This window comes from Gracilinanus agilis, chromosome 1 (genome assembly GCF_016433145.1).
Source record: "Gracilinanus agilis isolate LMUSP501 chromosome 1, AgileGrace, whole genome shotgun sequence".
In the NCBI taxonomy this organism is placed as follows: Eukaryota; Metazoa; Chordata; class Mammalia; order Didelphimorphia; family Didelphidae; genus Gracilinanus; species Gracilinanus agilis.
In genome coordinates, this window is record NC_058130.1 from 647002325 (window position 1) to 647030144 (window position 27820).

The 27820-nt window shown below is 35.1% G+C and overlaps 1 protein-coding gene across 1 annotated transcript in view; it reads left to right on the forward strand.

The window, feature by feature from the left end:
• Positions 1-27820, forward strand: part of ZFPM2 (zinc finger protein, FOG family member 2) — a 496557-nt gene that overhangs the window by 294435 nt on the left and 174302 nt on the right. The window contains exon 5 of the mRNA XM_044684050.1: positions 14064-14175. Within this exon, the coding sequence (XP_044539985.1) occupies positions 14064-14175 (112 nt within the window). The remainder of the gene's footprint in view (positions 1-14063; positions 14176-27820) is intronic.

Below are 27820 nucleotides of genomic sequence, written 5' to 3' on the forward strand. Positions count from 1 at the left end.
ACAGAAGCTGTAGAATCATGTACAGGGATTTGGAGGTGGCAATAAAGGTTGCCACCACTCAATTGCATGTGACCTCTATCCATCCTTTATTTTATTTGGTGGACTTTGTAACTGCATAAAAGATACATTCAAGTGAAATTTAGAAAGAGGGAAATTTAGATTTAAGATAATTTTTAAAAATGCATTAGAAACATCTAAAAGTGCAGTGGTTTGGTATGAAAGCTAATGAGTTCTTTCTCACATAAAGGTCTTTAAGCAAATATTACAGGAGGGATTCTCTCTTAGTTTTGAGTTGAACTAGGTGGCTGCCTGGATTCTGGGATGGTATTTCTGTGAAATGATTGTCTACCACCATTACACTTACACATCCTCCAACAACCTCTTCCATTATATAAGTGTACACACACACACACACACACACACACACACACATAGGCTTATATGGATAAATGTACATATACATTTGATACGTGTATTCATAGATCTATAGGTATCACATATATTTATAGATATAGATATACATGCATACATTTTATACAAGCACAAATATAGGAGTATTCCCATCAAAGCTAAAACATGAATAACTATTTGTTCATTTTTACTTACAATCACTTAGGAAATAACCTTGGGCTAAATTTCCTTAAAAATTACAATCATCCTTTAAAATAAAATCACTAAGGGAAAAAAAAGCATCTCTCTTTTTACATAGTATTCAGGCCCTACATTTCATATGATTCTTTGAAAGGTCAGATTATTTAATTAAATCTAATAAACTGGGCCCCAACAGATTTATAAGCATTTATCTGAGTCTTAAAACCCTACAGAAATCAAGTTTTACTTCTCAGTGACTGAAGAACAGAACCTCAAATAGATATATATATATATATAATATTTATATACTCTTTCGATATAAACATGAATGAATAATTTAGTGGTAAGTCCACTAAACTCTATTATTTAGATTTCCAAAAATATCAATAATGGTTTTAACATGAAATTATTTCTTACATAAGCACTAAACTTGGGATGATTATACTTATTTATCTGGTAGTCTGATTATTGGATTACTAAACTTTCACAAACTACGTGTTATTATTCTTCAGTTATTTTTCAGTTTTTTCTGACTCTTTGTGATCCCACACATCTTGTTCACTTATGAAGTCAGCAAATGGCTTGCCATTTCCTTCTCCAACTCATTTTACTGATGAGAAAACTGAGGCAAACAGATTTAAATAAGTTGCCCATTCACATAACTAGTAAGTATCTGAGGCCATATTTGAACTCAGAAAGTTGAAATTACCCTGATTCCAGGCCTGGCACATGACCCATTTTACTACCTAGGATAATGTATATACCTGATTTTTTTAAAAGATTAAGATAAGAATTTCTTAAATAGTTAACTATCAAAATTGAAAAGGGGAAGAAACAAAACAAAACAAAAAAGACAGATTAGAAATAAATAATTATCTTCTAATAATTTAAACAATTGAGTACATTATTTTTGTTACACAGGAGCCCACAGCCTCAGATGGTTGTGCTTTAACAGTATTAAATAGATCTGAAGGACATTAGGTCATTTACCCAGGTGAACTCTCCCAACAGATTAGATAGACAAATCTTGGATCAATGGAAACCCACCACTCCCTTTCAGTCACTGGTGTTGGGTGCTTTGGAAGAATACGTTGTTTAGTTGGTTTAGTAATGCCCGACCCTTTGCCACCCAACTGGGGTGTTCTTGGCAAAGATATCAGACTGGTTTGCCATTTCCTTCTTCTGCTGATTTTACAGATGAGAAAAATAAGGCAAACAGCATTAAGTAACTTGACCAGGATCACGCAAGTAGTAAGTGGCTGAGCTCATATTTGAACTCAAGAAAAGGAGTCTTCTTGCCATCAGTCCCTGGACTTTATCCACTATACCACCTAGCTGCCACAAGCAATGGAGAGTCTTTATTGCTTGAGTTCATCTTATTCTAGAGGCTTCCCACCCCTATTGCTGAAAGCATACACCAATTAAGTCATGTGTTCTATTGTCTATGCTCCCAATATAAAATATTTCAATACCTAAAGGACATGATTTCAACAATGTGGCTATTTCATCCTTCAATATAGATGGCAACTGCTCAGTGATTTTTGTAGTGGATGGACTTTGATAATTACTGAAGCCTTCCCCACCACTGAAAAAAAATTGTCACATCCTGGCTAATCTAGCAATTAGCTCACACAAACTTTTGCTAAGGTGGTTTTTGGTCAATTCATATAACAAATTTCTGGGCCCATCCTCATAATATTTCCTATTTGATAGGACCTGCCAAAACTTTTCTTCTACTGGCATAGTATCTAAGGGCTCTGGGTCACTTCTATGCCATGGTATGTGGTATCAGAGTAGAATTTTAGCAGAATCTGCCATAGAATTAACATAATACTTCTGTACATATTGCTTAAATTTTAAAAAACAATGACATCTGCAGTCATGCTCAGAATTTCAACTTTGTTCACTCCATTTGTACACTTGCAATTTCTTCATAATTGCAAACTATCTTGCTAATTAGCATATCCTTACTAGAATTACTTTAACATGGCATCTGTCCAACTTAGCCTTCTACTCTTTAACCCATTCATTGCCAAACTTGGGTATGTTGCACCTGTCATCATCTTCTACATATATTCCATCCCCATAGTGGTCATCATGAGCTGAATGCCTAGGAGAGACTATATTGACAATTCTCTCATTTTTTCCCCTTCACATATATGAAAACTCCAATTATGTTGCTTTTGGTGGGGGGGCTTATTTTTACAACCTGTAGGCACCTTCATGGCCTTAAAAATTCAAGAGTTTAAATCTTGAATCACCTAACACAGATCAAAGCATGAATCATTTTTCCAGAAATAACAGATCCTATTTAACTGTGTACACCACCCATCTGATCTTCAGAATTTGAAACAAAGCTTTATTAAATTTAAAAAAGAAGTCCTCCATGGTTTATTTTATTTCTTTGGGGGGGCGGATTTTAGGTAAATGAGGAAGTAGATAGAAAATACCTCAGAGACTATCTTCCTCATTTTATGAATAAAGAATCTGAGGCCCAGGGAGTTTTAAGAAACTTATTCAAGGTCATACAGGTAAAGGCAATATTTAAATGCTAGATCTATAATTCTGGAGTCAGTATGCTTGGATTTGGTCAAAATAGTGATCATTAATATCACTCAATGCGGCTGCTATCCTGTAGCATTATAATAGGGGAATAAAAAGTGGGAAAGAATGTACATAATGCCTTAAGATTTGCAAAGTGCTATATAGATATAGATATAGATATAAATGTAGATGTAGATGTAGATATAGATATAGATACAGATACAGATACAGATATAGATATAGATATAGATATAGATATAGATATAGATATAGATGTAGATATAGGGATCACATTTGGTCTGTCTAGCAATTCTGTGAAAAAGGTACTATCATTCTCTTCATTTTATACATGAGCAAACTGAGACTTAGAGTAGTGAAGTGACTTGTTCAGGATTACATAACTAGTAAGTGTATGAAAGATTCCTACTCCGGGGTTCCTGACTCTTGAGTCCAGTACTCTATCCACTACACTACACCACTCAGCTCCTTCAAGAGACTTTCCAAGGAGCACAGTCACCATTTCACTGCCAGAGCTACATAGATAATATTAGACTTAATTACCTTTGGCTTGGGAGACAGTGATTCTAATCAAGAAACAAACATAAACAGAGTCTAAGAGAGAAAGCAAACTAGCATGGATCTTAGAAAGGCTAGTCGTTCATACTGTGCCCAGAATACAAAGGAATAGCAAATGCCTCAATATCTCAATTTTTTAATTTTGTTTTAAATCTATAAAAATAAAAACAGATTTCATTACCATGTGTCACTTTGAATAACAGTTTTATTATGTTTCTAGATAACAAAATTACTGTTTCTATTTAGTGGCATATTTCTCATTTAAAATTAATGATATACATTTAAGAAAAACTTTTTGCCTTGTTTTAGAATATCATTATTTCTCAAGCTGAAATTACTTAAATAATGGCTTGAGATATTCTTTCATAATTTTTGAAAATCTAAAATCAAAGGCACCTAAGCGATTGGGGGTCAAATCATTTAATTCCCATTGCCTAACACTTACCACTCTTCTGCTTTGGAACCAGAACACAATATTGATTCCAAGATGGAAGGTAAGTATTAAAAACGATAATAATAATAATAACATTTAAAATGATCAATAAGTTTCATATAACTAGCTTCAAATTAAAGAATGTGATTATAGTATTCATGAGCCAAGAATTTAAGAATTCAGATTTAAACAACTTGCTACAAAAATTCACATGTTCTAGAATCCATACCCCACATATTTTGTCATGATGAAGACTAGTAGAAGTGAACTATAATATCTTCACTAGAGTCTCCTTTGGAGCTCCATCTAGGACTGTTCTAGAAGTCAAACACTATTTTCATCAGACATACCTTCTTCTTATTCCTTGTCAGAATGTCTTTGATTTAATTCTTTGTCCTGGTGTTTCTAAGTAAGAATTATTATAGATCTCTGTGCTTTTCAAAATCGAGATTCTATTTGATTTTTAGTGTATAAGCTAAGTAGAACTACTTAAAAAGCAACAATTCAGCACTATTTTCATGGTTGTCATGTGGACTCTCTATATTCCCCAACTCTTTCCTGAAGTATTAATTTAACAGTATTTGAGATGTCTTTCTTATGTGTACTTCTGTAAATGTTTGAAACTTTAATATCTTTTAATGAGTTAAATCCATTTATACTTTTAACAGTTTTTGCAAAGATATTTGGGGGAAATAAATCTCAAAATATTACTAAGGAGACTTCTTAAATGGGTAGAATATCTTCTTGGATATCATAGTATAATTTGAAAATATGCCCTATCACCATTTTTGGTGTTAACACTTATTTTGCCCAATATGATATAGGAATATCTCTCATATACGTCTCATTAGTAACAGAGGAAATTTGATGTCAAATTTATACCTTAAAATCTATTGTTTCATAATTAGAAAAGTAATAGAGCTTACCTGCTTTTTCTACAGAACTCTGTAATTACCAGAAACTTTTAATAAGTAGCCATTTGCTACTTGTCCCTAGTGTATACCTTACTATTTTATATGCTTTCCCATCAAACAGTGTGTTTTTCTATTTAAAAAATATGAAGGGTTGAGTTTTGTGGTTCCATTTAATCCACTTAAGTATTTCCTGTCTTTATACACTACTTGGGCCTTTGCTTTGGACAAAAATGATTAAATAATGTGGTCACCATGTATGGGGGGGGCTTTCTTCTATACTAAAAGTTTCTTTTTATCCTAAATAGTCCAATAATATGTGACTATGTTAAAAAATATAGCATTCTGGTTCAGAAAAATGTTTAAATTAGTATTTTGTGGTACCAGAGACCGCATGGAGTTAGAGTGTGAGTGATACAGCACCCTGTCAAATTGAATTTGAATTAAATTTCAGTGTGGAGAGCTGCATGGATACATTAACTGAAATTTCTACAATGCAGATTTTTTTTTCCTCTGGAGGCACATGATCAATTCTCATACAAGACCATTTTCCTTTAGGTTTAGAGAATGATTTAGAATTGAGGGCATCAGACCTTCCTCTGAGGTCCAAGGGATGTTTTGGGTGGGTCCTGATTATGAAAACCTAACATCTTCAGCAAACCTGTGACATCTGTACATATATTTATATGTGTATCCGAGAAAAGTGCCTATGAATTGGTAACATAATGGTGTTTCACTGAGCAAAACTGGGTTTTGCCCTCACAGTATTTCTCAGTTATGGAATCACACAGCCAGAACATTTTCATCAGTCGCACTGAATCTCTGGGCACTGAATTGAAGCTCTGTAATCAGTTTTTTTATATAATGTCCCAAAGCAAAGTCAATAGAGACCAACTTTTTTTCTTTTCCTGACATTGATGTTCTGTAAGAATGCAGGTAGTGTCAGGTTGTCCTGGTTCAAGCTTTCCTGAGATTTCTGTCAGTTTGTACTCTTCAAATTAGAAATCACTGACAAACAATTCAGGAGAGAATTAGGAATCCCTGAAATAACATTATGTCATCAATTGTATAGTTTAGAATGCTCCTCTATTCTCTTACCTTTCTGCTTCCTATTTTTATCTCCATTAACCTCTTGGCTTTAGAATAAACATTCATTGAGAGCTGCCTCCCTTGTTGGTACGGTTAACTTGAAAGGTTAGTGAAAAGTGGATGCTAGTTTGACCTGTTTTATCAACATTAGATGAGTCTAATTGTTCCTTAGAAATAAGACTTTTGACCCATTTTGTCCTTGTCAAATTTGTCTAGTCGTTGGCTGTCGAAATGTGAGACTTCAGGTTCAAACAGTAACGCAAGGTGCAGATTTTTCAAGTTCCTATTCATCTAGTGCAGGCTCAGAAGTACATAACATTTCAGGTTGTTTTCTTTTTTTTAATACTTCAGCTTAGCCAAAATCCTGGGCTTAGATTGTTTACTTTGAATTGATTTAAGTTATTGAAAAGAATTCCTTTCTCTCTCTCTCTCTCTCTCTCTCTCTCTCTCTCTCTCTCTCTCTCTCTCTCTCTCCCTTTGGGAAATGCTAGGATACAAGTATAAGCTTTCTTGAAAAATCCATATTGTAATTCTTACAGGAAAAAAATAACTTTACATGTAATTGTTGAAGAGTTTCTCTTTACACATGCATGTTACTTTGATTATGGTAAAATATCAATTGTGTCAGAATAAATTTGGATTATGCAGGGATTTCACCAGAGAAACTCTTTTAAAGTGATGTTAAATCAGCACTTTCACCTTGTAGTATCGATTATTTCTTCTTAGAAATTACACCTCACAGTGTAAAATGGCCATTTATCATATTGGCAACAATGGTACATGCTGAAAATAAAAACACCTCTAGGGGCACCACTACCTACCTGAGGAGGGCAAGTGGTTAGTATAACTGTGAGGCTAACACTTCTGCACATAAAGGTATAAATTGGGAGTGATAACTGAAAATAAGTTGGTCCAAAGAATTGGGGAAAAAAGAATGAAGGTTTGTTCACCTTATTACTAGCTGTCACAGTACTAAGTGGATACCCATGAAATTAATGCGATCTCAATTGATATTGAAAGAATTGCAGTAGTAAAGAAGTAACAATCTGTCGTTCTCTGTATTGAACAAATCCATGTATACTGCATTATTTTTAGTCCTGAACAGCATGCTTTAATGGGCTTTCTCTGAGGATGAATAAGAGAATATGCAGATAGGACAATCAGTTTGTGGAATAGAGGGAATCTTCAAAATCTGTCATACTAATATGGAAAAATATTTAATAAGATTGCACATGTAAAACCTATATCTGATTTCTAACTGTTTCAGGAGGGGTGAGAGGAAGGGTAGAATGTAGGAAAATCATTTGGAACTCAGATTTTTAAAAACTGGTTTTAAAAAAATGTTTTTACGTGTAATTTTAAAAAATGTGTACCTTCCGTCTTAGAATCAACACTGTGTATCGGTTCCAAGGCAGAAAAATGGTAAGGGCTAGGCAATGGGCATTAAGTGACTTGCCCAAGTTCACACAGCTAAGAAGTGTCTGAGGCCAGACTTGAACCTGAGCCTTCCCATCTCTAGGCCTGGCTCTCAATCTAACGAACCACTCAGCTGCCCCTTTACATCAAATTGTTGAAAATAAAGTGTTATTTTTAAAAAAAAATGTCATATGAAAAATGATTGATGATGAAGAAATGAACAAAAGAAAAGATATTGCCTCTCCAATTGATCTTCCATTGTCGAATTTTTGAATGCTCTAAAGCTGGGTTCCTTAAACTTTTTTTTTGTGATGTGGACCCTGATGAAGTCCTATGGATTCCTCAGAGAATTATTATTAAATTAATAATATAAAATATAGAGGTTTATAACAGGAATTAAAGAATAATTAGTTACCCAAATGTCAAAAAAATTTCATCTACCCAAGTTTGAAAACTTCTGTTATATAATATCTCATTAGTGAAAGTACTCCCTTCAGTCATAAAGATCAATCACAATTCATCTTTCTTGCCCATCCTACACAACTCTCTTCCTTATAAAATTTCAAAACAAAGGATAAATTTAATATCAATCATTCAGATGCATGAGAAGTCCATCCTAGCTTTGGCTCATACATTGCTTTGACAATATTATTAGCATTTTTTTCTTTCATAATGTCCTGTTTGTAAAGTGCTGAAGTCAACCTATATCCAACATGGGACCTCTCTGTTTTTTTTTGGGTGATCTTCAATTGAATTATTTATTAAATAAGTAGTGTTCTATAACTTAAAGTCATGCAACATCCATGAGAATAAAATGCTATTTAAAAGATAAAGGGGAATTGGGGATCATTAGAATCATTTTGCAATTTCCTGGCCATCCTGCTTCCTTTCTTTCTCCAGTTCAGTTCTACACTCAGTTCATTATTCATTTCTAGTGTGTCCTAGATGACAGAGACAGAGACAGAGAAACAGAGAGAGAGAACCACATATACACATTAATTATTTACTATATGCCATACACTGAACTAGACACTGGCAAAAAACAAACAAACAAATGGTGCTTGCCTTTCTGCTCTCAAGATCTTATATTGTAACACATGAGACATATGTACATATATATGTATATATGTATATATATATGTGTGTGTGAATGTATAAAACTGATTATAAAGTAGCTTTGAAATTCAAGGCACTCTTAGAAGGTAGGATCAGAAAAAGCTTTATTTGGAAGTTGGTACTTGAGTATTGAAAGAAGAGAAGGAGCCCAAAAGGTAGTGTTTAGGGAATGCATTTTAGCCTAAACCTATAGTTCAGCAAAAGATACAGAAATGGAATATGGAGCACCACATATACAGATCAGTTAATAGACCAGTTTAACTGTATCATGGTATACAAAGGTGGGAGGAATATGGAAGAATATTGAGAAGAATGTAATGGGACAGGTTGTGAAGAGATTAAATATCTAGAAAAAAGAAGTTTACTTTTGATCCAAGAGATAATAGAGAGTCACTAGTGTTATACTGAGTAAGAAGTGTGTCATGGTCAATCTTGTGCTCTGAGGAAATCTAGAGCTTGGATTATTGCAGGAAGAGGCTTGAGATGAGGAGACCCAATATTTCAGTTATCCTGGAGAGATAAAGAGGGCCTAAACCAGGGCTAATGCTGTGTGAGAAGAAAATATGCTAGAAATGTTTTGGAGACCATAATGCACCTTGGCAGCTTATCAGATTGTGGAGTGAATCAATAGACACAGTTGGTGTCTATTCAACTGTACAATTATATCTTGTTGTCTGGAACAGTGATTTGGTAGGGGATGGGGGTGCATTACCCTGACACCAAAAGCATTATGGTCTAACCCCCAATGGGTATGTGGTCAATCAATAATAGACTGAAAAGGTAGATCAAATCCTACCCTCTCTAAAAAGGATAATATAGAGCTTATCTCCAATATAATCACATCAGTCTTCCTCCTCTCATATTCTTCTTTTTTGGATTGCCATTTATTTTTATTATATACACATATAACATAATATAATGTAATAATACATAAGATTTGTTATAAATTTGTAATGTTCTAATAAATACACTTATCCAAGAGAAACAAATTCTCACATTAGCTATGTCCAAAAATCTATGTTTCATTCTTCCCCTCCACTACCCCTTTCTTCCTCAAGAAGATAATATAATAAAGGTTGTACAAATACTATCATGTAGTACATATTTCACTTTTCATCATCTTGTGAAACAAGACTCACTTGCTTACACTAGAGAAAAATTCACAGAGGAAATGAAGTGAAGAATGGTATGTTTCTATCAGCATTCAGACTCTGTTCCTTCTTTGGTGAGGGATATATATATAGTCATGAGTCCCTAGGAGTTGTCCTCAATCTTTGTCTTGTTAATAATAGTTAAGTTATTCACAGTTAATCATATATTCTTCTATCCCACCCCATTCCCCTGCTGTGAAGCTCTCAACCACTCTCCTTCTGAGTCAGAGTCCAGGCTCCCAAGGGCAATTATGCTGTAACATCTGACATGAGCATCTTTAGAAGGTTCAATGGAAAGACCATTAGGTAAAAAAAATCTCCCTTTCTCCAACAAGCTCATCCTTCTCCCATCAACTCATTCCCATAGGTGGTGCTCTTCAGAGGATAGACTCTGTATCTAGAGCATAACCAATGACTTAGAGCCTACATTCTTTAAATTTTGAGCCCTTCAAGATTAAATGTCATCATTAAGTTTCTGTGGATCACAGATCACAGTTCTTTCTACCAGTTATCATCCTTCTATTAAACTCCTCTTTTACCTTCAAGGACAGTACTATTCTATTATTTACTGAGGAACATTACCTTAGTGTGATCTTTGACTTCTCATTCATCCTTACTTCACATGTCCAGACTGCTGGCAAATCTATTCTCTTTTCTCACCATATCTTTAACACATCCATTCCCTTCTTCTTACTCATAGTTACCATCCTAGTCAAGCCTCTCATCATTTTTCACTTGGATTTTTGCTTTAGACTCCTACCATATCTCCTGCCTTGAGTCTCTCACCTTTAAAATCCATTCCTCATTCAGCTGCAAAAGTGATCTTCCTAACACATAAGATATGACTATCTCATTCCCTTACTCAATGAACCCAGTGACCCTCTACTGACTGGCATCACATATTATTTCATCTTTATTGAAGATTTTTACTTTTCTTTGATAACATATATATTTACTTAAAAATTATATATATATATATTATTCATTAGTAATATCCCAACAGTATACATACATAATTTATAACTAAATGTACAAATATTGAGGGAAGAAGCTAAAATATTATTACTGATGGGATGAATACTACAAGGTATTTAGAGAATACTTGTTTAGATAATAAGACATCTTAACCAACTTCTGCTTTCCTGTTTAAATAATTAGGCCAAGCCTTATAGAATGATTTATGCGTTTAGCATAGTATCTGGCACTTAGTAGATATTTAATAAGTATATAATGATAGATCTATAGATAGATTTATTAATGTATTCAAGAAATATTTATTGAAGACCTAGTCCATGTATAGGACCTTGAAGGATTCAATGGTGAATAAAACTTAGCTTCTGCCCTCAAAGAGCTTATAATCAATAGCTCAGAAAATAAAATTATGGTCACATGTCATTTTAATTTAATTCTATTTTAAAATTTTATTTTTCATAGTGAGGAGCTGGAGGTTGTAGTATTTAGGTTTCACTTAGTCCCAGCTAGCTCTCTAATCCTATATACCTGGCCTCCTTATGAAAGTGTAATCAATTGGAATTCTGAAAAAGTTGATTTTCCTACAAATAAACTGACTCATGCTGCCTCTCAAGCAGCAGAGTGATTACTTGAATTTTTTTCCTGTTAACTGTCATTACCCTCTCAGCCCGATTCTAGCATTCTTCACTTCCTTATTGGCTTTTACATTTGCTTTTCAGCCTTAAGCTGAAAAGAAACCATTGCCCCCAATTCTGTTTTTTAACTATTAACATCTGACCTAGGTATCTTAAATTACTATCAGATTGATTTCAAGAGAATTGTATGAAATATGAATATAGACTCCACAAAATGAATCATTGGAAAAGTAAATAAATTACTATGATTTAACTTGGTTATCTTGTCCTAGAGATGGCTATATGATTCATATGTCTTTAACCAAATGCATCATTTGAGGAGTAGGACCTTAGAAATGAATAATGACTCACTTTGGGCATAGCAGTAGTTCAGGGTAGTAAAGAGATTATTGGATATGGAGTTTGAAGGACATAGATGGACTGAGATCCCCAGTATGCCATTTACAACCCTTGTGATCTTAGCTACCTTCACCTCTCCAGGTCACAGTTACTATTAAATGGTAGGTCAAGATGACTTCTAAGATACTGTCTAATTCTCAAATCCTATTGTTTATATATATAATGCATATGTAGGTCTCTACCTTTTAAGTCACTATCTCCCTCTCCCTACCCCAAACTTCCTACTATTGGGGGAAAATGTTAGCAATTTAGATTAAGTAATTATTATTTAAAAGCAATAATGTCAACTAGATGAAGTATTGCTGTGTATGACAAATTATTACATCACCAAGTGTCAAACAGAACATACCCTGGACAGGATGTAGATTTCCTCAAAGACTAATTTTCATCCTTGGGCAGAAGAGATGCTCCTATGGAACATCAGTTGACTAAATGACATTTGTAAGGGCTTATATTTACACACACATACAAAGTCAGCACCAAGAAATGGCAACTCTGTAGATAAACTTAGTACCAGCTTGCACAAATGAAACCCCATTTTTACATGAATTCCTGAATTTTGTTAGGAGCCTGTGCTGTACCTGCATTTTTTATAGGCCTGGCTAGTTCAGCCTGAAGACAGAAAATTAGGCCCTAGTGCTGAAGATGAAACTTTTTAGGCATTAATACTGAATCATCACCTCTTTCCTGCATTGAAATAAAATGACTTGACTTGTTTCTAATATGTATTTCTTAATTCTTTAGAAGAGAGTTGACTGAAAAGCACTTTCCATATAATAAATTATTGGTCTTCCTATAAAACTACAGAAATGTAATTAATTTTTCATAATTCATTAATCAACTGCTTTTCCTTTGGTTCATTAATATTCTCTATGCCATATGTGACCTGTTTCCTTTATAATTGATCCAATATTATAATTTCTTTATCAAATAATAAGTTATATTCTCATTTTGATATCTCTGATGATATTGGTACAAGGTTTATGGATCACATATATTTTACATCCAATTTGTAATATAAATTTGCTCTTTCATGCATTAGAGATATTGTCCAGATGAATGTCAAATGGGTTTTCCAGATTCATCCAAGATTTGAAATCAGTTGATCACATGGAAAACCTCAAGTGAACAACTATTAGGGCAACTGGGGAAATCTGTGATAGCATAGAACATGTGGTGAAGTCCCCAAATGAACTAGAGTCCCTTTGACAGGATTGTATCAAGGTGAAAATTCAGTTCAAAATTACCTTGAGACCCTTTTATTGTACTCTGTGTTGTGGCTTCATGATGTTTGATATACAGAACATGGGCTGGTAAATGATAAAGGACTAAATGGCATTTCACTCTGGCTTGTGGCAAGAATAAAAAGGCGAGATTGCTAAGGCTTGCTAAATTCCTCACAAGTCGGTTTCCTGCTGTTTAAATTTATCAAAAGAGTGAGACACAAATAATGTGGGTGCTTTTAAAGTCCCCCAAATGATGAACCCTTTGATTAGTGAATCTAAAATATGCACCAGTAATAGTTTTGTAAAAACTGTCCAGGGGACTTGTGTGTGTCTGCAAGAAAATCTGGGACATCATGGTGTAATTCCTTCCCCTGCATTTGAATTTATTCGTGTTTCTTTTACAACCTTTTCTGGAAACAATATATAGTGAATCATTAGCAATATTGTTATTTCCTCTACAGTCAAATAGCAAAGCAACACTTAGCAAAAGAGGAGATGTGGGTGAGTAAGGAGAATTACATTATCTATTCAGAATAATTTCCTTCTCTAATATAAATGTTGCTCAGGATAGAGCTTTGAAATGGATACTGATTCTTTAAATTCTTTCCTGTCTGTTTCAGGAAATAGTGAGATCCTGTTGATATGAAAGTACAATGTGTCTAAAGTTCACTTCTAAACACTCTGCTCTTTGCAGTGAAAGTCATCTGCATTCTCTTTATAATTCTGAACCACAAGAGATCTGCCTAATCTTGGAGATCTGATCCCATATCATTCAGAAAAAAAAAAATCCTTGATAATAATTCCACCATTCAGATCACTGAAAGCTGTAAAGCCTTATAGCTTCTGTCATCTTAAAAAAATACTGTGAGGCAGGGGAATAAGTCCTTGGATTATGGGTTTGGAGATTTAGTTGTTTGCAAATATAAAATGATTATTATTATTATTATTCAAGTTCTTAATCAAGGAAAGCAAATGGCATCTGTTTGTTATCATTCTTTCTACAGAAGACAAAGGCTCCTGTCCCCATGGTACTGACTGCTGGCCCCAAGTGGCTTTTGGATGTGACTTGGCAAGGAGTAGAAGACAACAAAAACAACTGCATTGTGTACAGCAAAGGTAAACACAAGATGATTTTCTTTCTTTGGAAGGCATTATTTGAAGTATAGCAACCTGCTTATTGCAAAACAGATAGCAGCAACAAATGGGCTGACCTGGAAACACGAGTCAAGAATATTGGCCTTTCTTCTGCACTTGGGTGCTTAACATCCCTAGTTTCTTTTTTATCCAAGCAAAAGTGTACTGCTATTTTTAATATGTAAAGTATACATTGAAAAATATAGTAAAATTATTTATCTACTGGGTCACCCATTTGTGTGACATATCATATTAGTTTCCTCTTGGGTACATATTATTTTATCAGTTTCACCATTCACTTAAATAATTGCATAATGTCCATATCATCTATTAATGAGGTCTCAGATTCCAAGTTTGGGGCATAGACCTTAGTCTGATGGTTTCATGTCATCGTGCTTTTCAGGTTACTTCAAACTGTTTATTTGAAAGGACTGATGAGACTTGCTCATTGTTTGGGATAACCTGTCCACTCTAGGTCTCAATTTCCTCATCTGTAAAATCGAGATGATAATACTTCCATGGAGTTGTCATAAAAATCAAATGAAATAATGGGCTGGAAAGTGTTTTGTAATCATAAGGCACCAGAAATCCAAGTTGTCATTACTAATAATAAGTGACATTTATACTTTTAAGTTTGCAAAGCACTTTACTGATACTGTCTCACTCAAAGCTGGTAGACATGCATTTTTCTTACCTTTACTGTTTTAACTTCAACACTTAGATCCTGTCAGTATGATCACTCCAGGGGATTCCAGATTCGTACTGTAGACACAAACCACCTAGTACTCTAGCTATTATTATTTTTGTTATTATTATTATTATTACTACTATAATTTGACCAATGGAGGAACTAAAATTTATGGATGTTAAATTGTTCATGACTTCTTTGGTCATGTCGGAAGGTAGAATTTGAATCCACAACTCCAAGTTAAGATGCTATTCACTACCACATGATTTCATTCATATTATTAGGTCAAACTTAGCACCACAGAATTAAACACATGTTTTGTGAATTCTTTGGCCATAGCACTTAACAAAACCATCCACTAAGATTTAGAGGGTCACCATTTGCATTGGTGAAGAGCATATTTCAATGGACATCCATCCTTGATCTTTTGAAAACACTGAGACAGCTATCCCAAATCATTACAAGGCTTCAGAATCACTTCCTACATATATACCTACCGGCGAGACTCCTATGGGAAAAGGGAAGTCACTGGTATGCATTGTACTGCCTTCCATTTGTTCATTGTGTCATCAAAATGCATCATGGAATGTTGCTATATTCTTGGGCAGAGGAAGCAAAGCATAATGATGTCATTGTTGTGGCTATATAAGAACAGTTTAGAACTTGTTTTGTTTTATTTTTCCAGAATTCTCAAAAGCAAGTCACAAAATCTGGCTTTAAAGACTTTCCATCAATTTCTCAATATTAGTTCTTTGTTATTATTACTGTACCTCAGCATTTAATTTCTTTTTGATTTTATGTCTAACAAATAGACCTACTGAGATTAAAGATTTATTTTTTCAGAAAACCTAGTGACCATTTCTACATTCAAGCATCCAGGCAAATAAGCACCCCTATCAATATATTAGCATATAAAATACTAATCATAACATCAAAGAGTCTTAAAAACTTACTAGAAACAATTACAACTTGTTCCTATAATCATTACAATTTGTACACTTATAAGAGGATTGCCTTTAAACTGCCACAAGTCTTTGAAAGTGGAATCTCTGAAAAGAGGGAATTTGCATGTTTAAAATCAGTCAGCACCCCAGGGTCTGATATATTCTTTTCCCTCCTATAATTACCAAACTCTTACCCATTAATTTTCCAACCTGAAATACCTGCAAATACAAGAGGACTGAGTCCTCCTCTGAAGGAGAGACCAATATTCCCTTAGGAATGTTAGAATGATCCATCAATAAAGACTTCAACCAAAAAGATATTTCTTAGTGCCCAAACTAAGAGGAGAAAGACTTAAAAATAGTTTGTGACCAATTTGTTGGGGGAAAGCATACCAGGGGAGATCATAATTTTCCTGAGTCTCACAGAAGAGATTAATCACAAAGACAAAGAATTCAAAGCCATCAAGGGCAATCCTAAAGATAATAAAGGCTGTGGAACTGTATTGTCCTATGCCAGTGATGTTGAACTTTTTAGAGACCAAGTGCTCAAAGTGCAACCCACATGTCGCATGTGAGCCCCTCCATCCCCCGCCAAACCCCCTATCTCTCCTTACCCAGACAGGAGAGGGAAGAAGAGCTCCATTGGACTGTTAGGCAGAGGGGCCAATGATGTGAGAAATGTCCTCAGGTGAGCATGGAGAGGGGTAGGAGAACAGTCCCCTCTGGCAAGTATACCATAGGTTCACCAACAAGGACCTATGCCAAATAGACATGACATCTGTTGCCTGTGGGTAGAAAGCTTGAGGTGTGACAAATCTCACCTTGGCCTCAAATGGATCTTATTGTGTGACCTTAGACAATTTGCTTCTGTTCTCTATGCCTTAGTTTCCTCACCTGTTAAAAGAGATGTTTAGACTAGATAGTCTCTAAGGGCCCTTCCAATTTTAGATCACTGTGTTTGTGATTTTTTTCACTTCGTGAAGTTGGGGTAAGGCAAGTAAGTTGCCTGGTTAACAAATAAAACTGTTCCCAATTCCTTCACAACATAAATTTGTCTGTAGTTATTATTAGTGACTATGATGACTAGTGGAAGAGTCATTACAAATATTCCATGATTCAACTTTTTAGCAAGGAAACCAAAGGAGTTTGAACTGAAGGAATTTGTCTGACTTAAATAATACAAATTAAGTGAGATTTTATTTGTCAGTAAAATAAAAAACAGAAAATTCAGCACCTCATTTGGAAAAATCCTTAGCTCTTACCATTTCCTGGTGTTTCTTTTTGTTACACCATGTATATATTCATTCCTCACCTAGTAAACTATTTGAGAAATATACTGGCTTCTTAAAACAAAACGAAATATGAGGACCAGGGAAAAATCAGTAACATCAGAGGGCTTTTATTTCCATTTTTCACAGCAACAGCTCATTGTTTTAGACTACTTGCCTTTGCTTTGTGTTATTTTACTGTCTCCTATCCTCTTGTTACATTAAAGCAAAAAAAGGTATGTAGATTTCTGGTGTTGTGATTGAGTGTGTTTCCTCTTCCTTTCCCCCTCTGACCTCTCCCCTGTCCCCAGTCCATATGTTGTCATTTCAGGAAGTGATTAACTTACCCAAGTACATGTGAAATAACCTTTGGTTATTTGTGTTACAGTTATTCTCAAAAGATTTCAGATAATTCTGGGAAGAATAATTTGCCTTTTTTCTTGCAACAAAAGGGAAAAAAAGAAAGAAAAGGGTGAATAAGTACCTGATGAAAGTCAGTAGGATCTTTGAGTCTTTAGTGTGTTATTGGAACACAGGAGTGGCATGCTTGTTCCTAAGATCTGCTGCTGCCTCTGAGCATTAGAGATTGGCAGGCAAGCTGCTGATAAAAGTGAGCCCGACCCTTAGCATGAAAACATGTGCCTTATTCTGTGGATGGGTTTCTCAAGGGCTGTTTCATACTTTATATGCAGCTATGTGTGCCTTGACCCCATATAGCAATGCAAATTTCCCATTACTTTTTTGCATTTTTGAATCTGAATATGAACACTAACAAGCTCACTCATAGATTTTATGTTTTGGAAAGCATAGGATCAAAGCTTTAGCTTCCTCTGTATGTATTTGCTCACTTGATTCCTAAGATGTGTGTAATATCCCATTGCCTAGTTTTCCATGGACAGATTTCCTCAACTTGGCCAAATAAGTTTCACTGTATATCACACTCTGATTTCTAAATTATTCTTGAGCCCCAAAATCAATTTTAGGTGGTGGGAAATGATTCCTGAGCTCCATGCCAGAAAATACTTAGAAAGAGCATGAACTTCTTATATTATCATAAACTACAAAATGTGGAACCAACATTTTCCCTAAGGGTCTCCCTGGTGCTGACTGTGATGACTCCATGTTTTGAAACAGAAAAGGGGGAATTTTCTTCCTTTTAAGACATAGGAGGTGAGGTAGGTAATTTAGACTGGATGACTTGAACTCATTGAGGGCGGATAAGGCCTTTCTTGCCATCTCCTTTCTTATTTTGTCTAGACCTATCATCTCATCACCATAGGCAAATTTTATTGTGCAAACTCTCCAGCGATGGAGATAAGCAAATCATCTATAACTTACAGATTCAGAGAGAAGCTTGGAATTTAAGTGAATGGCTCATGGTCACTCAGATATCATATTTGAGAGGTAGGACTTGAGCTTGAGAGCCTTCTATTCCCTATCCTAGGCTGTCTTTCTGCTTCCACACTACTATTGTGCTTAGATTTTTCTATTAGCTATTTTTGTTCTAAAGATCATCTTCGGTTAGGAAAAGTAGAAGCATCTATTATCTATTTTCACTGTTCCATACTCTATAACTATCTGTCTCTGCTTTCTTTGAGTTTTCTTTTGCCTCTGGCATATCTCTTTTATAGTTCCTACCATCTATTTCAAGCCTTAGCTCATTCTAAGCTTTTAACCTCCCTAACCTTATTCTTTTTATTTTATTTTTTAATTTTTTTTAAATTTTGAATATTTTCTCCTAGTTAAATAGTTCATGTTCTTTCCCTCTCCCCCAATTCCTCCTAACCCCCCTTAGCCAATGCACAATTCCACTGGGTTTTACACTTATCATTGATCAAGACCTAATTCCATATTATTGATAGTTGGACTAGAGTTATCATTTAGTGTTTACATCCCCAATAATATCCCCAATAGTCCATGTGTTCAAGCAGTTGTTTTTCTTCTGTGTTTCTCCTCCCACTGTTTTTCCTCTGAATGTGGCTAGTTTTCTTTCTCATAAGTCCCTCAGGCTTGCTCTGGATCCTTGCATTGCTGCTAGTATAAAAGTATGTTATGTTCGAGTGTACCACAGTGTATCAGTCTCCCTGTACAATGTTCTCCTGGATCTGCTCCTTTCACTCTGCATCAATTCCTGAAGATCATTCCAGTTCACATGGAATTCCTCCAGTTCTTTATTCCTTTGAGCACAATAGTATTCCATCACCAACAGATACCACAATTTGTTCAGCCATTCCTCAATCAAAGGGCATCCCCTCATTTTCCAATTTTTTTTGCCACCACAAAGAACGCAGCTATAAATAATTTTGTACAAGTCTTTTTCCTTATTATTTCTTTGGGGTATAATCCAAGAAGTGCTATGGCTGAATCAAAAGGCAGATAGTCTTTTAAAGCCCTTTGAGCATAGTTCCAAATTGCCATCAAGAATCATTGGATCAGTTCACATCTCCACCAGCAATGCATTAATGTCCCAATTTTGTCACATCCCCTCCAACATTCATTACTCTCCTTTGCTGTCATTTTAGCCAGTCTGCTAGGTGTGAGGTGATACCTCAGAGTTGTTTTGATTTGCATTTCTCTAATTATTAGAGATTTAGAACACTTTCTCATGTGCTTATTGATAGTTTCAATTCTTTTTCTGAGAATTGCCTATTCATGTCCCTTACCTATTTATTGACTGGGAGATGGCTTGATTTTTTGTATAATTGATTTAGTTCCTTGTATATTTGACTGATTAGACCTTTATCTGAGTTTTTTGTTATTTTTTTCCCAATTTGTTGTTTCCCTTCTAATTTTGGTAGCATTGGTTTTGTCTGTACAAAAACTTTTTAGTTTAATGTAGTCAAAATTATTTATTTTATATTTTGTGATTTTTTCTATCTCTTGCTTAGTTTTAAAATCTTTCTCTTCCCATAGATCTGACAAGTATACTATTCTGTACTCACCCAATTTTACCTATAGTTTCCTTCTTTATATTCAAGCCATTCACCCATTCTGAGTTTATCTTGGTATAGTGTGTGAGAGGTTGATCTAGGTCCAATCTCTCCCATATTGTTTTCCAATTTTCCCAGCAGTTTTTGTCAAATAGCGGGGTTTTGTCCCAAAAGCTGGGTTCTTTAGGTTTATCGAAAACTGTCTTGCTGAGGTCCCTAACCTTATTCTTACAGGACAGTTCCCATCCTTATACTTCTTTGTATTTAGCTTCAATTTTCCTGGTCTGTCTTCTATATTCTACATAGAATATTAGGGAACATCAACAGTTAAGGACCAGAACAGCTAGGTGGCTCAGTGGAAAGGGTATCAGGCCTGGAGTCAAGTAGACCTGGGTTCAAATGTGGCCTCAGACACTTCTTAGTTGTGTGACACTGGGAAGTAATTTGATCCCACTTGCCCAGCCTTTACGGCTCTTCTGCCTTGGAACCAATACTTGTATCAAATTTTAAGACAGGAGGTAAGAGTTCTTAAAAAAAATTAAGTACCATGTTATTAATGGATGAGCCAGCAAAGGAATCTGAGTTGGAATGGTCAGACAAAGTAGGAGAACAGAGACAGTAGTGTTATGAAAACTCAGAGAGAAAAAAGTGCCCAGGGGAGTTGGTGCTCAATGAGATTACATGTAACAGGTCAAGAAGTATGAAGACCACTAAAATTGGTAATTGAAAGATCATTGCTAACTTTGATGAGAGAAGTTTCAGCTGAGTAAGGATTTTTTTCCTAGACTTTCCTCAACTAGACTTCTCAGATGCTAAGGATGCTAGTCCAAGGGCCAGCAGGGAAACATTCTTGTACACTATCAAAGCTCTTATTACAGAATTTCCACCAGGTACTAGATCCTCTTACCTGGCTGGATACTGATCTCTTTCATCCCTAACTTTGCCTAAGGAAATTCAGTGCTTTATTCCACTTATCCATTGGTCCACTTCCCTCTTCCCAGCAGTCACTGATTGGTAAACATCTTCCTTGACACTGGACATCAAGGTTTACTAAGATTTAAGCACTCCTCTTCTATATTGTCCTTCAGTCCCTTTGGCACTGTCATCTAACTTGCCACTGAACCTTAAGGACTTCTAGATCTTGTCAAACGCCCTGCCACTGCACCCCAAGAACAACCTGGAAATTTTATCTACAATGTGACTGAATTTTCCTATGAGTTCTCTCTCCTAAACAGAATGTGAGTTCCTTGACAGTAGAGATTATCTCACGGTTCTATATATGTATCCCCAGATGCTTGGTACAGTGTTGGCATATAATAATTACTTAATAAATGCTTTTCCATTCCATTGATGAGCTCCCTATGCAAGCACAAAGCTTTTTATAGACAGCACACATTTTCTTTCTCATCAGAATAATTTATGTTTGTACAGTAATGACTGTTTTGAGAGCTTCCCATCCCTCTTGAGATGCCTTCCTCTTTGAGAATGTGAAATCCAACTTATCTCCTTTTTTAAAACGTTATATTGACTTTAATATTCAGAAATGTCTTTTGATCTTTTCTATTTCTATTAGTTTACATTTATAGATATTTGATACCTTAGTTTCTTGATCTGTAAAATAGTTGGTTGGATAGGTTCAGTCCCTGAGGATCCATCTAGTTCTAAATCTGTGATCCTACGTAGCCTTTTTATTTTTCATATTAGCTACTCACTAATGATTTCTTCCCCAAAATGAACCCCTCCTTTGTAACACACACACACACACGCACACACACACACACACACACACACACACACACACACACACAAACTCACACACCATTTCTGAAAACATATGCCTTATTCCATATGTACTGTCCACCACCTCTTTCTGGATATTTCACCACTGTCTTCTGAAGTCATTATTATGTAATGCATTGATCAAAGGTCTGAAATCTTTTAATTATATTATTGGATTATCTGTATTATTTCTCTGAAGTTTTCATAGTTTATGAAAGATCAGGTTTTCCATTCTGAGAATTTTCTGTTTTATTTTCCTATTTGTTGAAATGAAAGGTATTTTTAAAAATCCAGAATTTAGAGTTGAGGTGTAGAAAATTTGATCAAAAATGGGGAAAAGGGAAGAAAATAAGTATTTATATAGTGCTTACTCTAAGCCAGCCACTATGTTAAATATGTCACAAAAATTATCTCATTTAATCCTCACAATAACCCTTCAAGGTACTAGTTGTTAATATCGTTATTATCCCCATTTTAGAGTTGTGGAACCTGAGATAAAGAGAGGTTCAGTGATTTAATTACAGTCACAAAGCTAGTGTTTGAGGTAAAATATAAACTCAATTCTTCCTGACTCCAGGCCCAGTGTACTCTTTGGGACAACTAGCTGGAATTTTGGTATCCAACTTTAAGTTAAACATTATAAAAGCATATTAACATATAGGTAAGCAGTTACTCGCTGTGCACATTTATGTCAATTTAAGAATATCTAAAAGCTCAATTCTAGAAAAAAAGGAAATTAAAGGTGAACAATCAAATTGTTCATTTGTGGGAGTTTTTCAAATTGTGAGCTCATATAAAATGTGTAAGATTTTAAAAATATGCTTTGTGTGTTGACAATTTTATTGATGCACATTTTCCCCAAGAAAATCTCATACATGAAGTGAGGCATACCTGGGGGGAAGGAGAAACTTCTACTGAATCTTCAGTTTCTTACTCTCCACTAACTATTTCTGTTCTACTATCAAGCACAACTCATGTCTCTTCCAAACTTAAAAAAACCCTCCACTTTCAAATGATTCCCTTCCTCTCTCCCTTGGTAATTTGGCTTACATTCCTATCACTCAACTAAAATGGCTCTCTCCAGAGTTACCAGTTTTAAATTTCAAATCTGAATGTCTTTTATCATTCTTTATTCCTCTCTGCCTATCTGTTGTGTATAACACTGTTGATTCTCATCTCCTTTTAGCTCTTTTTCTTCTCTGAGTTTTCATGACACTACTCTCTCATGGTTTTCTTACTCATATAAACACTTCATTTCAGCCTCCTTTGCTGGCTCATCCTATGTTTAATACTTGTTCAGTTGTTTCAGTTGTGTCTGACTCTTTGTGCCCCATTTGGGTTTTTCTTGGCAGAGATGCTGAAGTGGTTGGCCATTTCCTTTCCCATCTCATTTTACAGATGGGTAACTAAGGCAAATAGGGGGAAGTGACTTGCGCAGGATCTCATAGATAATAAGTGTCTTAGGCTGGATTTAAACTCATGACTTCCTGACTCCACAGGGCCCAATATTCTGTACCACCTACCTATCCAGCATTAACACTCATCAAGAGGGTTTCCCCCAAGTTTCTGCCCTAGTCCCTCAATTCTTCTCCCTCTATTCTATCTTTCTCTCTTATTCTCTATCTCTCATTTTCTGTACTTGTCTATCTCTTTCTCTTTCTCAACTTGCATATACTCCATCACTTTCAAATTATCCTCTCTACAAAGTCAACTCACAGATCTGTATGTGAAGCCATCCAAAGTCTGCCACCTGTATTTTAGTCCTATGTTACTAGTTACCCATTGCACATTTCACACTGAATATCCTTGAAATAACTCAAACTCGTATTGTATAAAATTCAACTATTCTCTTCCCTTTTTTTCAAAGGCACCATTATCTTTCTACTCTCCTGAATTTGTAACACTGACAGCATCCTGGAGTGCTCACTCTTCCTTAAGCCACACCACACATCCAATCATTTTCTAAATCTTGCTGTTTCTAGCTCCACCAGACTTCTCCCATCTTATGCCTTCTTTCCACTCACAGAACTACCCCCTCACTTCAGGATCCCATCATCTCTTACCCATATTGTTTAAACAGCCTCCTAATTGGTTCCTGACTTTTTAAGTCTTTCACATCACTAGTCTTCCTACACATCTCTGCAAAAGTAATTTTCCTTAAACACAAGTCTGACCACTCACTCAGCTACAGTAGCCTTTGTCCTATTGTACTTAGAACAAAAGGTAAACTCCTCTGATTAATTTTTATAACCCCTTCATGATCTGGTCCGAACGTATTTTTTTTAGCTTCATTAGGTATCATTCCACTCCCATCAGCCTATGATCCAGCCAAACTGGTTTTCTCCCTTTTCTTTACCTAGGACACTCTCTCTTGTCCCTGAGTATTTGTTCTAGACATACCATAGGCCCAGAATAATATTCCTCCTTAGCTCCAGCTCTTAAAATACTTCTCTTTTTTAAGACACAATTCAAGCACCATCTTCTTCATTAAAACTTTCCTGAACCCCTCACACACTACTTCCCTCTCAAAATACCTTTTATTTAACTTCAGCATACTTAATCTCTTGATATTTATGCTGAATAAATATGTATATGTACTTGTTGTCTTCATCATTAAAGTTCAAGTTTATGGCACATAGGTATTGTTTCTTTCTTCCTATTTGTATCCCCCAGGCCCTAGCATTAGTAGGTGCTTAATAAATATGCATTATTTCATTGAAAATATAGACTAAACAGTCAAAATTGGAGATTACATGCAATACGTACTGGATTTCTATTGTCAGCCCTCCTTTTTTGTTTATACTTTTTTTAAATATTATCCCCATGTCTCTCCCATCATATACTAGAAGTTCTAAAGCAAGCTATGCAAAGAAATAGTGTTCTGGGAACACAAAAGAGCATCATCAAAACCATCAGTATCTGGGAATAGCTTCCTTGATGCTTCCAACACTAAATTCTATACAGAATCACTTGGAATCAAAGTGCAGGCTTTTTTCCCTAAAAAACAGGATACAAATCCTGCAAGACCCCATTCTGTGTGTTTACAGACAGCAGCTCAGAAGCAGAAAATCACCATTAAAAGGCTTAAGGGGCCCTTGAGAGACAATGTCAGAAATCCTGAGAGAGATAACAGAGCTCTTGGTGATTCTGCCTCCTGCACCCCGACCAGACCAGCGTGTCTCTCTTTTCAGAAGATAGCAGCTTTGATTGTAGGTACTCATCCATATAAAAGCTTGGATATTATTCAACCCTGAACTGAAGCTTTGTTGCAGGTTGGTAAACTGCCTGGTTTGGGATTTAGCATAAAATGCGAGAATAAAATGGACATCATATCTCCAAACTGGCCCACAACTTGGGTTTCAGATTTAAATAGAAAACTGCTTCATTAGTATCGTGGAAAGAATATGAGGAAGAGTGTCGAGCCCGAGTTCTAACTCTGCCTAGATTCTGACCATCACCCTCTATGGGATCTGTGACATTGGGCAAATCCCTTAACCATTCTGGAGTTCCCTGTCCTTATCTGCATCATTATCTGCAAGATGATGGCTTTAAACTAGATGAGTTTTAACATCTTGTCTAGCTCTCATATTCCAGGAGGAAAAATTTTAAAATAGAAAATCTTTTTTCGGATGAACAATTATTTAACTATTATATATTTTATAGACAATGTATAGATGCCATATTGGCTTATGGCATTGTTAAAACAGGATGGATGCCTGTGCCAAATATTTAGAAGTGGGAATTATAAAATCATAAGGCGATTAAGTTAGCTATTTGAGAAACTCCAATATTGCTTTTTAAATGACTTCAGGATATAGGAGGGACTAAGGTTATTATCTGTTATCAGGAATACAGTGGAATTGTACAACTGGATAATAACTAAACAACTGACACAATGTAAAATTACATTATCAGTATGTTAAAACAAAATTGCGCCCTAAAGGAGTCCACATGCCAGCTCAGAGCTGCAGTGTAATTATGCTTAACTCTGATAATTAAAATACAACGGAGATCAACAGAATCATTTTCATTAAGAAAATTATTAATGATGGTAGTATAACAGTAATTGATTGCAGAGCACCACAGGATAACTCCATGCAGAGGAAAAAAAAAAATCCTAACATGCTTCACAAATGTCTGAGGCCTTTCTGGTTATGTTTGACAAAAATGAGAGATGCATTTTCAGGAGTGAGTGATGAACTATTTTGGTACAAAGAACCAACGATCATAAAATGGCTGCTTAGGGGAGAAAAAAAGCCCATTTTTTATTGGAATTGCCTTTTACCAGTGGCATTCACCGCTAAGACAAGTGGCTCTACCAGTCATGAAACTATTGAAAAGAGAACTGTCTGCTGGAGCAGTGGCACAGTGACAAAAACTTCAACAAATAATCCTCTTGCCTTCTGTCTGCCCATTTTGCCCAGTTTTACATGTACTGTTTTTGCATGTATGTTTGTAACTTAATGGAAGCATTTCAATGAACTTCTGATTTTACATCATTAGTTATCATTAATGTATTTTATAGGATATGAAAAAAGTGGCTTCATTTTGTATGCCCATTATTGCCACTGAATAAGAATTATTAATATACCAGCTTTCTAAGTAGACAAATTTAAATGAAAGGAAGGTCTTCTGAGGTTTCATATCATTGGGGGATGGAGAGGGATACTAGCTTTGAAAAGGCATGTTACTCTTGGCTACATCTCCAAAAGTACATTTCCTCGGCAGCCTGAAATGAGGAAAAATTCTCCTAGGGTAGACTTTATAAAATGAGATATTTGGGTTCATGTTTTCACATTATGCATGTGTGCATAAATAATATGTGCATATGAAAGAAAGGCAATATATAGGAAAGAAAATGAGATAGCATTTCTTTACTTTCTCAAAAATTATTGGTATTGTTAGTTTTCACATCACCTTCATTGTTAAATGTCTCTCTGAGTCACCTTGTGAGAAGCATTTCCTGTAATAAATAGAAAAATTAAATTTAAATAATCAATTTTTGAGAATAATTGTGTAGTATAAGTATTAATGATTATTTAACATATTCTTTAACCCTATCTAAGCAAGCAGCAACTTTACTAGAGATTGCCTTCTTCCCTTTGACTTATTTTTAATGTGAATTGGGAATCTACTTTTTAAACGTATTAAAATCAATAGATATTTAATATGGGAAATTTAAAATGACATTTTATTAAGAATATTGACATTATTTAACAAATTTATAACTATTACCTGCAAACATAATTAGACTAGTTTTTGTTTTGTTTTGGTTTTAATTCCTCTTTCCTGAAATTATCTTGAGAGGTCTAGCTGGAGCTTTATTATTGGTATGTATGTATATATATACATATATATAATATTTTGATAAATAAACATATTGTATATATGCTTATATTTAATTTTTGTTTATTTGTTCTTCAGTGGCTTACCCCATATGCCCTTCCTTCAGTGCCCCAGTAGAAAATAAATGTTTGCTCATGGAATCAGAGACAATTTCACTTTTGTTTTTTGCATACATGGCATCTCATATAGTACCTGGCACATAGGAGGCCTTTAATAATTGCTTGTTGAATCGACTGATAAATGCATCATGTAAGTAAAAATAAGTTATTTTCATTGAAAAACAAAACCAAACCTGTGCCTTCACTTTTAGTTGATTTCTCCTTCTTCTTCATAAAAATGCTAGATTTTTAAGCCCAGTATCTAGAACTGGCCTGTTTAGTTAGCATATTAATTAATGATTCAAGTCTGGATAATTATCCACTAGTCCATCATGTTTTCCATGCTGATTAAGATACTCATTTGATAACAAACATATTTTTGAAAAGTCGGTACTGAGACAATTACACAAGGAGAATCTTGAATGCTGTCAGAGTAAATGCTCTTGTCTATTTCTGCCTTTAACATCACTTGCGTATTGAACATTTATTAAGTGCCTGCTATATATGACAGATTTGCTTCTTCTGAATAAATACCAAAAAGAAGATGTTTTCCTGCTCTTTAGGTCCACTCTCA